Source organism: Zootermopsis nevadensis, unplaced genomic scaffold (assembly GCF_977971745.1).
Source record: "Zootermopsis nevadensis isolate Lab colony 2312 unplaced genomic scaffold, Znev_1.0 Znev_ptg000017l, whole genome shotgun sequence".
Lineage (NCBI taxonomy): Eukaryota > Metazoa > Arthropoda > Insecta > Blattodea > Termopsidae > Zootermopsis > Zootermopsis nevadensis.
The window spans coordinates 549875-566536 of NW_028259149.1; the positions used below are offsets into that span (position 1 = coordinate 549875).

Genomic DNA, 16662 nt, shown 5'->3' on the forward strand with positions numbered 1-16662 from the left:
AAGAGACCGCTGGAGAGACCTAGACATAGATGGGAGGATAATCTCAGGCGGGATCTATGGGAGATAGGAGTTGAAGGAGACTGGATTTTGTTGGTCCGGTGGAGGGCTTTGGTTGTTTCGGTGATGAACCTTCGGTTGGGTCCACTATCTGGGAAGCCTGAGGGAAAGAGACCGCTGGAGAGACCTAGACATAGATGGGAGGATAATCTCAGGCGGGATCTATGGGAGATAGGAGTTGAAGGAGACTGGATTTTGTTGGTCCGGTGGAGGGCTTTGGTTGTTTCGGTGATGAACCTTCGGTTGGGTCCACTATCTGGGAAGCCTGAGGGAAAGAGACCGCTGGAGAGACCTAGACATAGATGGGAGGATAATCTCAGGCGGGATCTATGGGAGATAGGAGTTGAAGGAGACTGGATTTTGTTGGTCCGGTGGAGGGCTTTGGTTGTTTCGGTGATGAACCTTCGGTTGGGTCCACTATCTGGGAAGCCTGAGGGAAAGAGACCGCTGGAGAGACCTAGACATAGATGGGAGGATAATCTCAGGCGGGATCTATGGGAGATAGGAGTTGAAGGAGACTGGATTTTGTTGGTCCGGTGGAGGGCTTTGGTTGTTTCGGTGATGAACCTTCGGTTGGGTCCACTATCTGGGAAGCCTGAGGGAAAGAGACCGCTGGAGAGACCTAGACATAGATGGGAGGATAATCTCAGGCGGGATCTATGGGAGATAGGAGTTGAAGGAGACTGGATTTTGTTGGTCCGGTGGAGGGCTTTGGTTAGTTCGGTGATGAACCTTCGGGTTCCCTAAGCCGTCTAGTTAGTTAGTTGTAAATGTTCTCCTTGTTGTTTCTTGGCCTCGTATTCGCCGGCTTTAGCTTAACAAACTCAGGTTAGGTTATCCGAAGCGTCACTTTAGGGGACTAAGGTCCATTTGAAACACCACCAGGTAATGCCCCTAATATGTACTTAAAATCAGGGTCATTTACCCCGTGGGTCATTGCAGCCCAAGCACTTCCCCAGGACGCTTGCTTCGTTGAGGCATGGCCCGTAGTCTTGTTCGTCCGGGGGTTCTTACCCCTCGGCTACTTCTCCCCTCGTACCCCCTGCGATTCCGTCATCGCAGTTTCGACATTACTGTAAGAATGATCTAAGTGCATTGTTGGTCAGGGATCACATTATAGCAATACTGACTTGCGTGAAGAACACCTTAGGAATAACAGAATACTCCTAAGAGTACACTTTTCCAAACTTCTTTTTAAAGAAGCTGTTGGCATTCGAATAATGGGATTATGAACGAGTTCATTGAATGATTTGGAAAGAAATTACTCCTCTCTATTTTAATTTACGGCTCTTGTATTAACGTGGACAGAAACGCAAAAACACTCCCAAACACGACTGACAGTCTCCAGGCCAATACCTGAACCCAAGACCCACCAAATATGGAGCAGGGTTGCCAACCACTCATCAGCGAGGCTGGGTCTAATACTGTTTACATATGCGGTCTGTTTATACAAAGTCAGCTGTCTGTAGATTTCCGCGGCCTCTGACGTTAATTTAATTATTTCCTAGTAAGGTTAGGTTATTGCGTACACAACAGTTTCGTCATGGCTACAAGAAAAGACAGCCACTGCGTGCTACATTGCGTAATTCTATTATCATCTTACAATTCAGGGTTATGTTTTCCAACCGGCTTACTTCCGTGGTCTTACAACATAAGATTTTTGGTAGACCTGTAAGCTGTCACTTCTGTAAGTGGTGCATCTTTGAATTACACATAAAGTCCCTCAACATGTGATTTTCTACACTTCAGGAACCAATTCATTCCTCTTTAGGTACAAATACTCTTTGAGATGTCAAACAATTCGGTAAGTGACGAACCAACCATACAATACAATGTGTTATATAGTCATTCAAAAAGTAACCATATTTTGAAGTATTGTATTTAACCAAATGACTGACTTAAATGGAAAACGAATCTTTTCAAAAAAGACACTATTAATTTAGTGATATTATATATATAAATGTACCTTTTTCGTGCCCAGCGCTCCTGCTATGTATTCAGAAAAACTTGGCCCGGAGATTGGCTATCCTGTTTTCTTAAACGATTTCCTTTCACACTGAAGTTAATTGCCAACCTAACCTTCCAATTCATTTATCATCCTATTACTTGCCACTGTGTTGCCTGACCCACTGACAGCACATATAACAAAATAAATATTCAGTACCCTAGGTGCCATTTACGCTGGACAAACATGTTCAGTGTCAGTCCATACTTAATTCAGTGTGTCTGAAGGGACAACTGGAGTTGCTTGTAGCCAGACTGGATCAGTTAAGTTCTAATTCCCCAATTATACAGATATAATATTGATTGGTTGTTTTGGTTATCACATATTGGACCATCTATTCCAAATCCAATGTCAAAATTCTGGGTATAAAAAATTCTTTGGTGGGGAGAAATGAGTTTAATTAATTTTTTTTTCAAAATTAGATGTGTTGTGAGAAACTATACTGTTTTTTACACCTCTTGGGGAAAAAAGTCAAAATACATCTGTTTTCCTCTATTAGCATGGGTAAATATAATATTAAATTAGCTTCATGTGTTTTTCTGTGAGAAACAGTGGAATTGGATTTATTCTGTTTTGTTATAGCAAACAGATCCAAGAAGTAAAAGTCATCTTGTGCTGATTTAACCAAATGATTATCTAGATGGCAGGAGTGTCTTGTACTTTCCAATTCAGCGACCATAGCCTACAATTGTAACCCTGTGCCTCTTTCAAGTGGTGGTTAAAAACAGGTATTCATTATGACATTAAATTTTGCTGTCTATGGAAGGGTAAAAATCTTGTTAAAGCAAGTGGAGTTCAGGGGCTGTAGTTTAGTACAGATGGCAAGAAAACAATATGATAATGTGAAGAATCAGTCTTATGTCAATGTAAAAAAAAGCAGTTAGTATGAATGTGACCTTCTTCAAGAAGATGAAAGACACTCTACATGAAAATGCAAGCAGAGTTACACCACCATGAATAAAAACCTAAGACCTGGATGCAGTAGAAAGAGCTTTTTTTGCGTACTCATGATTCTGGTAATTTATAAATAAACCTGGTTTTTCCCCAATGAAAGATGGCACTATTAGCACTTGCTGCTAAAATGAAAACTTATTTGCGACCGAAAGAAACAAAGACTGAGACGCAAACAGATGTGGACCACATGAAACCAGCCTACCTGCTACTTAGTGCTGTTAAGTTTCTTCCTCAACTGAATGACCTGCACTCGATAACCTGCATACATCACAGTGTTCCTTATTGTATAATATTACAAATTTCTCATTTACAACTTTATTCTTCAAGATTCAAATCATTTCCTGACCACTCTGTTTCACACCCACACAAAACAGCTGGTAATTTTAATGTCTTGTATAATCTAACCTTTACAATTTTGGAAAGTGAAGTTTTTTCTCCAACTTTTCATAATTTAATCATGGACCTTATTTCTATTTGGTCTTGATGTTCACAGACACTTATTTGGAAGTATTCTTGAATAATTTATAACCTTCATGCTTCGCTGCAGTAAATTCCTCTAGTGTTGGTCTTAAACATTCGTGGCCTCATTTGCAACACTCATTGATGGGATGATGTCAAGGAAGGAGGCTTTCAGCTTAATCTTAGCTTCCGACCATAGGGGCATCACCCTTGGTGAACTAGTGGATACTTTGCTTGCTACAGACCCAAGGTCCGTGGGTTCAAACTTGGCTGAGGTCAATGGATTTATAAGGGTGATAAAAATCTGTAGTACAACTTCCTTCGGAGGGCGAGTAAAGCTGGCAGTCCCATGTCGTTGATTTACGGCACGTAAAAGAAACTTACGAGCATAAACGAGATGTTTTGTAAGCAAAATTCAGCAGCCATTTCTCAGCCACATATCTCCTGATTCTCTACTAGATGGCTCTGGCAGACATAATCAGGATTGAGTAGAAATTGTGCGGAGGCAGTGGGCTGGTCACTCACTACTCAGAGATGCACACTTAAAAGATTAGGAAAACATCCGAAAGGAGGCAGCGAAGACCGACATTGGTTGTAGAGCCACAGGATGAAGAAGAACAGACCATAGGAGCAATAAGCCTGTACCAGAACTTACCGGTGATTGAAATCGCAGAAGACGAAACAACAAGAAACCAGTCTTTTAAGACGTGGCCAAAGGAACCACTAATGAATGCCAAACCAAAGCGGAGGAGGCAAAGACCGTAGATAAAGCATACCGGAGAATGTTTTTCCAAGCTTATTTAATTATAAAAATCACATAATCAACAACTGCCAACTTCACAATTGTTTTAACATGAGTTTCTTTGAGCAATAAAAATATGACAATCTGAAGACTCAGCTACAGAACTGAAAGATACAAATAAGAAATGAACGTTATCCTACGATTACTGGGGAATTACTTTAATCTTCAATGTGTTAATCTGTAACTTAAAATACAGTTAAATGTTGAAGATCCATGCAAACCAGCAGACAAAATTGGCCAAAACTGAAGTTAATCGTGAATTTTAATAATGGTTTTAGTTAGAACGATATATTATATATGTAGATGTCAGTAGTACTTAATTCTATTAAAGATGTTACAAAACCCATGAATTTATGTTTTTGTGCCATGTACATGAACAGCACTGTGACTGGTAAGTAAATTTAATTACATACAGTAGCGGAAACTTTTAAGAATTTTGAAAACTTTTACTGAATGAGTTGAGATTTCAGGTTTTCATGGCAGCGAGTAACGACCGTCTTCTGGGATCTTGCACGTGGCGTAGTCTAGTAGAAGTTTACGTACATTTCAGAGGTGCCTGCTGCCTCCAAAATGAGGGCAAAGAGTGATCACCCTGATGATAAAGGCAGCAAGCACCTCTGAAACATCAGTAAACTCTTATCACACTACATGGTGCAATATTTCAGAACAGTCATCTTCGACTGAATGATTTCACCACGTCTGAACCCACAAAATCAAAACGTCAGGATAACTGAAGGAACATTTCTGACCCATCTGCCTGTGTGCAAGTAAGAACGGAAAAAGAGAACACAAAAATCATCATGAATCCTTTGGAAGCCTACTGTTATACAAGGTGCAACAAAATTCTCAATGTTAACTCAATATGAATACGTGTTCTGTTTGTAGGGATGAAAGTAAGTGACCACCAAGATGCATTTCTGCACTTGCCCTTTGACGCCACTTGCAGAGTGCGTTCATTCACTTATATGTTGAACACAACTGTCACTTCCTGGCTGGAACTACATGACTCGCTGCCAAGGACTACAAGGTTTTCTGAATATGACTCAAGCATCACTTGACGGAAACAATAAAATCAGCTTACCTTCTTTACAGCAGTTCCTGACGGGAGCCAAGACGTGACAGTCGGGCTCAACTTCATCAATGAACGCACCGCATAAAGATGAAAGCAAAAGGTCCATCTTTTCTTTTTATTAGTAACTACAAAGCCACACAGATTAAAACAATTCACTTGTAGAATTCGTGCTCCGACTCGTCCTTCTTGATGTTGTTCTTGTAGCCCTTCTCGAAGTCCTTCGCAAGGACGATGTATCGGTTTTCGCGGACGGCGTGCATTCCGGCCTGCAACGACGAGAACAGACGACAGTTCAAAAAGTGCCCTTCCACCTGCACTTTTGCACTATGCTGCCAGGCAGCTGAATGTGCAGAACAGAACTGGTAACACCAAACACCTTTTTCGCCAGGCAACCATTCTGACACCAAAAACTGGAAAAGTTTCGAAGGCCTTCAACAGTTTCAGCCCATTATTATCAAACATTCAAATTTCAGAGGCAGAACTGAGAGCACACTTGGAAGATCCAACAAATTTCTATCATAATTTATGTATAATTCCCTAATGAGTTAATGGAACACAACGTCACATATTTCTGTTACAGTGGTTAATCACTACATATGTAATTTTACAGAATAAATCCAGTTAATTGTCAGAGCATATACAACATTAGCAGCTGAGTAAACTCTAAGCATGTCAGCCAACTCTGTCGGGCCTCGTCTTACCAAAGATTTACAGTCTAAACAGAACAGGCGTATCATTCAAATTAACCTACTGGCACTTCCAGAAGTACTGACTACAATATGCAGGTACATTACCAAGCAGGACTTACAAGTATATCAATTATTTATATTGTTACCCACCTCCTGGCAGATGGCATTGATATCTGCACCGGAGATGCGATCAGGACGCGCCACATAATCTTCTAGATCCACTTCCTCACTGAGGTTCATTCTTGATGTAATTGTAGAGAATACAAGTCTCTTCTGTCGCCTGTCTGGTAACGGGAATTCGATCTTACGGTCCAATCGCCCGGGCCGAAGTAGAGCCGGGTCGAGAGTGTCTGCACGGTTGGTAGCCATGATCACTTTCACATTCGTGGTTTGATCAAATCCATCCATCTGGTTCAGAAGCTCTAGCAAGATTCGCTGAACCTCCCTGTCTGCACCGGTCTGGGCATCAAAGCGCTTCGTGGCGATGGCATCGATCTCGTCGATAAATATGATGGCTGGCGAGTTCTCTTTGGCTAATCGAAAGACGTCCCGCACCATACGGGGCCCCTCACCAAGGTACTTCTGCACGAATTCTGATCCCACCACTCGGATGAACGCGGCTGCAGCACAGGAAGAATCAAATGATTCAGTTTTCAACTTCTGTGACGTGAACAGTCTCCTCAGAATATAAATAACATGCAGGATTAAAATAACAAGTTTTTTGTCTTCTGGGTTGCAGTACCATGAGGTATGGTAGATATTTATTAAAACTTCAGAGGCAACAAGCACCTCTGAAATGTCGATAAACGTCTACCAGTTTACATGGTCCTATAACCCTTGGTCACGCTCGCTGCCATGAGAAACTGTAATCTCAAGGATTAAGACATGTCCCCTCGCCTTCGCTTTCCCACACTATACTGGACTTCTTATAATGCTTAGCGGTACATTTATATTGCCTCAGAAGTTGGTAGATGGCGGCTAGCGGATGTGGCACTTAACCACACTAATTACCTATGAAGACATACAGGATTTAATTAGCACAATAAAAATGTGACAGTATATAAAGGCGCACTGTACCGGGGTCAAACCGAACATATTATATTTTGCACTGCTTATAGTATAGTATAGTTCAGTATAGTGACTAGCTACGGGCTGGACGACCGGGGTTCGATCCCCGACAGGAGCAGAGGATTTTTCCTCTAGCCTCTGCGTCCAGACCGGCTCTGGGGCCCACCCAGCCTCCTGTCCAATGGGTACCGGGATCCTTTCCTGGGGGTAAAGCACGGCCAGGGCGTGATGCTGACCACTCACCCCCATGTAGTGTCGAGGTCAAGAAAGAGTAGGAGCTATACCTCCACTCCCCCGATGCGCCTACATGGCATTAGTGGGACGCTTTACTTTTTTACTGCTTAATGTTTTACAGAGTCGGAAGAAATTGCTCGTCTGTCAGCTTCATGTCTACGTAATAAAAGTTGGCTCTGATTAAACATGTGACAGAATTTAGATCAAATATGTTTGCCCTAAAATCAGTCAGCAAAATTTGATTCTGAATGACAGTGATCTATCACTGCTACCAAACAGAATATGATGAAAAATTCAGCTGAAATAGTGGTCCCATTTCAGCAAAATTTGGTACAAATAAACTATTATTATTATTTAGTGTTCTGTCTGACGACAGGTCCATATGAACAGGATCCTTTCATCCTTTTCTCGGACTGGGACCTGTTCATATACGTTCTTGGCAGATGATCCAGAAGTGGTTTGCCATTGCCTTCTTCTGTGTGTGAATGGAGTAATTGTTGGGATGTCACGGAGGAAAACTCCGTGATGCCTAGACCACGGCCTTGCCCAACACAAGTTATAAATTCGGGCACCGCCGGGAATCGAACCCGAGACCCCAGGATTACAAGACCAGAGTTCTAACTGCTAGACCACCGTGGCATTACAAATAAACTACAGTAAAAAAAAGCTACAAATCCATTTTGAGCTACCCAAGCACCCATTTGTAACAATTTACGATCTCTCTGCGCAGTGAATACACTTACTGACATCTCTTTAAGACTCAAAATTACACAGTGAGATATTTTTACATTTTAGAGTGAATCAAAGTTTTCAGAACCTTACCCGTTGTGTGGTGGGCCACCGCCTTGGCCAGCATGGTCTTGCCACAGCCAGGGGGGCCATACATAAGCACTCCACGTGGTGGGTCAATACCAATCTGCTTGTACAGTTCAAAATGGGTCAAGGGCAGTTCGACGGCTTCTCGGATCTCTTGCTTCTGCATGTCCATCCCACCAATATCTGAATACTGAACATCCGGCTTCTCATCTGAACCACACAAAACAGGTGACATCAGCTCCTCAAGACTTCACAGGAACCTACTGCCTCCACTTCAGGATACATTCTGTACATGGAGGGGAGCCATTCCTCCAAAGATACAGGTAACCACCTTCGAGGGTATTCATTACAATCCAGAAGACCATTATCAAAATATTCACCACCTGCAAAATCTCAAATCTGAACCATGTTCCTTTACAACACTGTAAGAGAGAGGGGGGAAGCTCTAAAGTCAGAATAGGTGGCATCCTCGTCAAGATTTGAGCCATTTGCCTCCTGAACACAAATCAGAAACATCAGCATATGAACTAACTGGGTTGGTGCCATGTTTGCTGAACTAACAAGAACCTGACAATTGAATAAAAATTTACTTGGATATTATCCATCGTCTAGTAATAAAACGTAAAACGACGTTTCGGAGATGGGACTCTATCTCCGTCTTCAGGTTCCTACTCAGTTGGGCCCACTAGATAGAGCTAATCCCTATCTCCGGACAAATTAAAAAGTGAAAGTCCCAGAATAAAAAGGCATTACCACACCATCCATCCGTGGGACGTAAAAGAATAAAATAGTAGAAACAAAATTCATTAAACACGAAAAAGCCAAATAAAACAAAGACTCACAAAAGGTGGGAATAAATACACATGAATATTAACTTGAAACTCGATGCCCACCTTGGATTTACGTTTTTTACGTTTTATTAATAGACGATGGATAATATCTAAGTAAATTTTTATTCAACTGACTCTTCACCATCGTCAAGATGTTTTAGATTTGATATTACAAGAACCTGGTTTCTGTTTTCAATAACAGTTTGTTAAATACATTATTTATGTAGTTTAAAAATAATTATAAATCTTGGACTGTGAAGGTTGTGAGCATAAGACTTTACAGTATTATCTCGGCAGTTTCCTAAATAAATTCAGGAAAGCAATGTACATTATCAGTCACAATTACCAGAAGATATGAATTCAGGGCATCAAAAAATAAAAAACAAGAATGCTAACCACTATTCTCCGAAGTTCAGCTAGAGGATCATTTAAGAAACACAGTTCACCCACATAACTTGCACTCACCGGCTTGCAACATGGATATTGACGAGTCGGCTTCAGGCGGTAGCACGTCGACGAGAGCGTTACTGTGCTTGTGCAGAGCCACGCTGGCTGAAGGCTTCAGCAGCTCCCGGTCTATAGTGGACAATATCCGCACGTAATAGTTTGAACCTGCAACGTACATAACATCAAATGTAAGAGCATTTATCACTGACAAAGAAACTCAGCTCTGGTGAGCAAAGTTCAAAAGCTGTCACCTTTGGTCGTCTCTGCCAGGCTCCACACAGATTTATAAAAAAAAATTTCATGTCATCACACTTGTACTTCGGAGATTTTGAAGAAACATAATTCTTGGAGGTATTCACATGATTACGGAATAGCTGCATACACACGCACAATACGTAAATGTAAATCTATCCTGGTATACACCATGTAGGCAATTCAGGGGAGAGGCGTTACAGCTCCTACTCGTTCTTAACCTCAGCACTAGATAGGGGTGAGCAGTCAGTGTCACGCCCTGATTGTGCTTTACCCTCGGGAAAGGACCCCGGTACCCACTGGACAGGAGGCTGGGTGTGCCCCAGAGCTGGTCTGGATGCTGAGGCTATAGGAAAAATCCTCTGCCTGTCGGGGATCGATCCCCAGTCGTTACTTTTGTAGTGAGTCGCTATACCGACTGCGCTACTCTGGCTCCTCCACAACTTTGAATGTAATTAGTAAATAGCTTATGATAATTTAGTGTCATATGTAACAGGTAAAAATCTTACATGCGATATTGCCTGTATTTTCATCAAATGAGGTATGTAAGATCTGTACTAGAATTTACGGTAAACTTGATTTTCAGTCACAGAATTCCATGAGATTTGTCAACAATGACAAAAATTCCATTCTTACATTTCTCAACACCGAAACCACAAATGTAATAAAATCGGGTGATTAACATACACAAAAAAGTTCACGTTAAAATAGAATTCTGAGCCACGTCATTAATTTGCATTGCCAAAAACACACAACTGTTGCGGAAAAAGCCCACCTGTAATACACCACACACTTATCCAAGCATGTTATATAAAATTGTACATAATGCTCGTTTCATGAACACATTCCTTCAAACTGTCTAATTCTCACTACGTATTTTTCACATAAATTAAACGTGATTCAGCTATTCAGCACAGATGTATGTTTTCTCTGAACAAAACAATAAAATATGTAAATAACTGTTGTTGTTTAGCTAAAAAAAAAGGGCACTTATTATTTTATTTACTATATTAATGTTTTAAATGTACTTGAATATTATCAATCGACCTAAAAGAATCTTAACCTTTATCATACGAGAACACTGAAGCTGTGATACATTGCGAATAAAGGTTTAATTAAATCTCTGGTAACCCAACAACTCTGCTTTTTTTCAATTTATTAATTGTACATAATGTACAACATAATTTCAGAGATGTCTAATTCTTCAGACAAATGGTGTTTGTCCCATGTGCTTCAGCAACAATTAATTCTTACCTCTTTATTTATGTATCTCATATGATTCTCAACGTCAACAGCGACTATTTCCTTAAATAGCGGTAAAACCAGCTGAGCTTTGTAATGGTGAAGAGTTGTGTTTTCTTTGTGGTACAGACTGAATTATTAAATATTGTTTAGACGAGCTTCTGCTTCAAATGTTTAACAGTCAGTCTGCCAACTTTTGTTCTTTCTGTCTATTTAGAACATAACGAGACTCGCAGAATTTTCCAAAAGCTCGTCATTATCAATCAACACACAAAGACACGAAACATAAAACAATAAAAAAAAATCATGTGAGAAAACAAGAATTGTTTCATGAAACATTCTGGCTCCATCATCAGTAACACTTTCTCCAAACTGCACAAATCAAAATCAAATCAATGACAGCGGCAAATGGCAACTTTATTAAGAAGCTGGATTCACTGTACGTGAAATGCTGGAAAAGGAATGGGTAGGGGTAATGGCCTGTCATAAAGAACATGGCATCATCAGAAATAATCAGTAACCACATCTAAAGATTTCCGTCTTCTGGGTTGTTGCGCTGTGTGCCCTGATGACGGAGGCAGTATGACCTCTGAAACGTTGGTTAACATCGACCAGACTACACAGCACAACAACCCAGAAGATGGAAATCTTCATACTCTGATGACGGAGGCAGTATGACCTCTGAAACGTTGGTTAACATCGACCAGACTACACAGCGCAACAACCCAGAAGACAGAAATCTTCATACTCATCGCCCTGATAACGGAGGCAGTATGACCTCCGAAACGTTGGTTAACATCGACCAGACTACACAGCGCAACAACCCAGAAGACAGAAATCTTCATACTCTGATGATGGAGGCAGTATGACCTCTGAAACGTTGGTTAACATCGACCAGACTACACAGCGCAACAACCCAGAAGACGGAAATCTTCATACTCATCGCCCTGATGATGGAGGCAGTATGACCTCTGAAACGTCGGTTAACAACCCAGAAGACAGAAATCTTCATACTCATCGCCCTGATGACGGAGGCAGTATGACCTCCGAAACGTTGGTTAACATCGACCAGACTACACAGCGCAACAACCCAGAAGACAGAAATCTTCATACTCATCGCCCTGATGATGGAGGCAGTATGACCTCTGAAACGTCGGTTAACAACCCAGAAGACAGAAATCTTCATACTCATCGCCCTGATGACGGAGGCAGTATGACCTCCGAAACGTTGGTTAACATCGACCAGACTACACAGCGCAACAACCCAGAAGACAGAAATCTTCATACTCTGATGATGGAGGCAGTATGACCTCTGAAACGTTGGTTAACATCGACCAGACTACACAGCGCAACAACCCAGAAGACGGAAATCTTCATACTCACCGCTGTGAGAACCTCAAGTCTTACAACCACATCTAAAGTTAACTCACTGCTAGCTATCATGTTCTAGAACAGCGTTTCTCAACCCATGGTACGCGTACCACTGGTGGTACGCGAAGTAAGTAAGAAAATCAAAAGATAATATTAACATAAATAATTTTCCCTGAACGCATTTGGTTAGTGGTACATTTAATGTGTTAAATTAGAATTAGTGGTACGCCAGTGAGAAGGGTTGAGAACCCGTTCTACAAAAAAGGACTGGCAACATTTTCATTACTGTGGGCCACAGTGGCCATTCATATCTTTGGTAAAGGCTGCGGAAATAATTAATAATGTCAAGGACAGCTCGCATATTTCTCCAAACAGACGAGTTTGTTGTAAAAACAACAGTTGTTGGCTTTCGAACAGTTTTGGTTTCAAGTCACTATTAATTTTACAAACTTCAATTATTTGGTTATTTTTCATACTGTTTTTTTTATTTGGTACGAACAAAAGAACAGTGCACCTCAGGATCAGAACGTAATTCTAACTTTATAGGCCTATATCAAAAACATCTTTGTTTCATTCAAACATTTCCTGTTGTGACCGTCTGCTCTTAAACTTAAATAGTGTACGTCCCTTAATGGCAGAAAATGTTTGCCTTTCTTGCACTGGCTAATTTGCAAATCACGCGACAGACCACATGCAGGTTGCCGACCTGTTCTAGAAGGGGGGCAGAAAAATCATTCGACCCAGCTGAAGGTGCACTCATTTCCGACATACCTGTTGTGCTGCCTACAATGCCAGTATTCTGGTCGACAGCTTCCAGGAACTGCCCTATGACGAGAGGAACGCTCTGGATGCGCTTCACCTCCTCCTGTGCGTGGAGGTACTCCTTCTTCAGGTTACGCTGCTCATCCTTGATGTACTCCTCCTGAACTGCAAGGAACTCAAGCTGCCGCTGCAATTTCTGTTAACACATATCGGCTGCCTCATTCTGGATCAAGAAACTTACGCAGTCTTCCAAATAAACAGTTTGTAATTAATGTACATTATTTTCCACCGTATGCAAGAGTTCAATAAGTACTTGTGACGTAGGCAGCCCAGTAAGTGATGCGTGTACAGTACAACAACATACACGCAAAACTTTAGAAATCAAAATAACACCCAATAATAGAAAAGGTAATGAGGATAGCACCGAGAGCAGAACCATTGAACGTTGTAATTGGAAACCAACAGCTGGAGAATGTGGAGCATTTCAAGTACTTGGGAAGCATAGTCACGACGGACGCTCTATGCACCAAGGAAGTAAAAGCGAGGATAGCCATGGCCAAGGCAGCTTTCGTCAAGAAGAGGATACTTCTCACTAGCAAGTTGGGCTTGGAGATGAAGAAGAAACTAGTCAAGTGTTACGTATGGAGTGTCGCGCTGTATGGAGCAGAGACTTGGACACTCAGGAAGAAGGAACAGAAATACCTGGAGAGTTTCGAAATGTGGTGTTGGAGAAGAATAGAGAAGATCAGGTGGACGGATCGAGTGACCAACGAAGAAGTATTGAGGAGAGTCAACGAGCAAAGATTACACGAAGGAAAGCCAACTGGCTGGGACATATTATGAGAAGGAATGGATTAATGAGTGATATCACCGAAGGCCAGGTTGAAGGAAAGAGAGGACTAGGAAGAAGATTGATACAGCTAACCGACGACCTTAAACAAGGAAAGAAGATGACGTTCCAGGAATTAAAGCGAGAAGCCGAGAATAGGGACAACTGGAGAGCTCTTTTTGGGCAGAGCAATGGACCTGTCGTAAGACAGAACACTTAATAATAATAATAATAGAAAACAAAAGACACCAAAACCACTTTACTCCAGATCAGTTTTCTACATTCAGGCAAGAAGCAAACACAGAATCAAGAAATAAATCGCTGCAAACGCAGACTGGCTCTGGGGTCCACCCAGCCTCCTATCCAATGGGAACACGGGTTCTTTCTTGGAGGTAAAGCATGGCCGGAGCTTCATGCCAACTACTACTCGCCAATGCTGAGGCTGAGAATGAGTTGGAGCTAAACCTTTTCTTCCCCCAAGTGCCTACATGGTGTACAGTGGGACAGCTTTGATTTCTTTTACTTAGTTTCATGTAAACTGTTTAAAGTTATTGTAAGATGATAAAATAATTGTCACTAATATACTAATACTGTGCTTAGAACAATAAGAAGCAATATATCACCTGCAACCTGCAGAGTTGTTTCAATATGCAGATATTTTTAAAACTTCTTAAATGAATAAATGAAACTTCTTCAGTTGTTTTATCTCGATAACCTATACATCGATTAACACAATTTTTGTTGGTAGTACAAAAACTCACGACATTTTTGTCAAAATTTAATGTGAGTTTATTGGCTTTAATCCATCTGTTCAAGCTAGCAATAACATCGTTCACGCAAATTTGGAAACAGTCACAATTTCTGGATATAAAATAATAGTATCTGTCATCCACAAAAAGCATTGGTTTAGACTGGACACAAAGTTAGGAATTTGAGAAATGGTAAACTGATCCACCAACTCAGCCCAGCCCACATGGCGTCAAATAGCCAGGAGATGATTTCTCTACATGAGAAGCTGGAGTTCAATGCACAGTTAACTGTTGATAAAACGGAGCATTCTAACGCAGCACATTGGACAAAATGAAATGTACAATAACTGAAGGTCAGATAATTGGGACTCTACTGTATATTATATATTGTAACCATCACCACAACTAATTGTCAGCTGACGCAAACATCACAGTGTGATTTTCTATTCCAGCTTTCATCACAAATATGTAACGTAAATAGTTTCACTTTGAGTAGTTTTAACGATGTTAAAAGGTTGGTGCACTACATCACTTTTATGATGAAGTCTCACCAGATGATAGGGTGATGTCAAAACATGTTACCAATAAATTAGTGTCAACTGACAATTAGATGTGTTGATGGTTACAGAAAATAATATATTAACAAATACAACCATAATACTGTGTTTTAAGATAGTATTCAGATACTTTGGTTGGGCTTTGTAAACTGTTTAAAATGCAGCAGAAAAACACTCAAGACAAGTTAATGGTTACACAGTGCACATTAGTGGCATAAGTTCATGAGAAGTTCAAGTAAATCGATACTGAAGGCACATTTCCCTGCCAAGTCACACAGTAAAGTTATCACTTCACAGTACAAAGCATGTGTATAAAATTTAACTCCATGGTACAAGTGCCTTTCTGAGAAGCTTATGGATGCTTAATTGCCAAAAGCAGGGATATTCTTATCAGTGACACATTACAGGCCTACCTTGTATTTTGTATAAAGATCTTCTACGTCTAACTCTTCACCTGCACCAATTATAGGCCCTGAAATCGGCTTGGAATCCTGACTATTCTCCTCCTGTAAAGCAAGTTCAAAGTTGATTTTGGTTATGTGTCAAGACCAATGAATGTGATCATTACACTAAATAATGTATTCGTTTATGGTGCTACGTCTCATTAAAATAATACTCTTTCTTAATATTCGTCCGAATACCTTATCAGGTAATATAATTCCTATTTCTTCCATTTTACTTTACTTTGTATGAAACTTCAACACTAAACCGTCCACAATCAGCTAGTCATTCGTTGATATGTGACCAACCCAACGTACGTGGTTCTCCTGAGTACGTGTTCTACTGTTGGTAGCAGTGATGTCAGAGATTATAAGACTCACATACACAGATTCAGTCAGGGAAATAAGAAGTTTACTATAAGCCGTGGATGGAAAAGTACATATAAATGACCAAGGGTGTAGTATGGAATCACAGAAATGGTATCTTCCGTTCACATGTTCAGAGCCTTCAGCGCAAACGTTTATTGATTTATTGAGCCGCGGTGAGTAAAAGTTACTTCGAAATCAACCCCTTTTATATACGACCATTTGGCTCAGGGAAGATAAGAAATTAACGCATTACAGAAATATCATGTTCGTTATAAAATAATACATGATTTTAAATAAATAATAAATGAACATCAAAACCCGTGGTAAAGGAACATTTGCCTTGAGCTTCATCGATGAAGATAGAGGTAACACAGCTCCACTCATCGTTGTCCTCAGCACGAGGTGGAGATCACTTAGTGCCTTCAGGCTTAGGCCGTCTTATACCTGCTCCAACAGAATATTGACCACAGTCAGCATCAATACTGAGCTATCCCGATTCCGGGTATGAAAGAAAGATTGTTACTGCCACACTCACAAAGCCCAGAGTCAAGAGATGAAGCGTCTACCTTTGAACTCGAAGAAGAACCTTCTTCAGGGCTACTTTCTTCAGTTGAATTCATACGGGACTGAACATAGGTCTCCGTAATTAGAAGCCAGC

At 40.9% G+C, this 16662-nt stretch overlaps 1 protein-coding gene and 1 long non-coding RNA gene across 2 annotated transcripts; one reads left to right on the plus strand and one right to left on the minus strand.

Annotated features, from left to right (window-relative positions):
* Positions 1 to 1370: 1370 nt before the first annotated feature.
* LOC147873441 (uncharacterized) lies at positions 1371 to 4627 on the plus strand. The gene is made up of 2 exons (XR_015535425.1): positions 1371 to 1861; positions 3510 to 4627. It is a non-coding gene; the product is annotated as an uncharacterized LOC147873441 (long non-coding RNA).
* Positions 4259 to 15992, minus strand: Rpt3 (26S proteasome regulatory subunit Rpt3). The gene is made up of 7 exons (XM_022065667.2): positions 15837 to 15992; positions 15609 to 15701; positions 13070 to 13256; positions 9452 to 9598; positions 8163 to 8366; positions 6189 to 6658; positions 4259 to 5615 (listed from the first exon to the last, which is right to left on the minus strand). The coding sequence occupies exons 1-7, from the start codon at positions 15867 to 15869 to the stop codon at positions 5502 to 5504; spliced, it is 1248 nt and encodes a 415-aa protein (XP_021921359.1). The 5' UTR covers positions 15870 to 15992; the 3' UTR covers positions 4259 to 5501.
* Between the last annotated feature and the right edge of the window lie 670 nt (positions 15993 to 16662).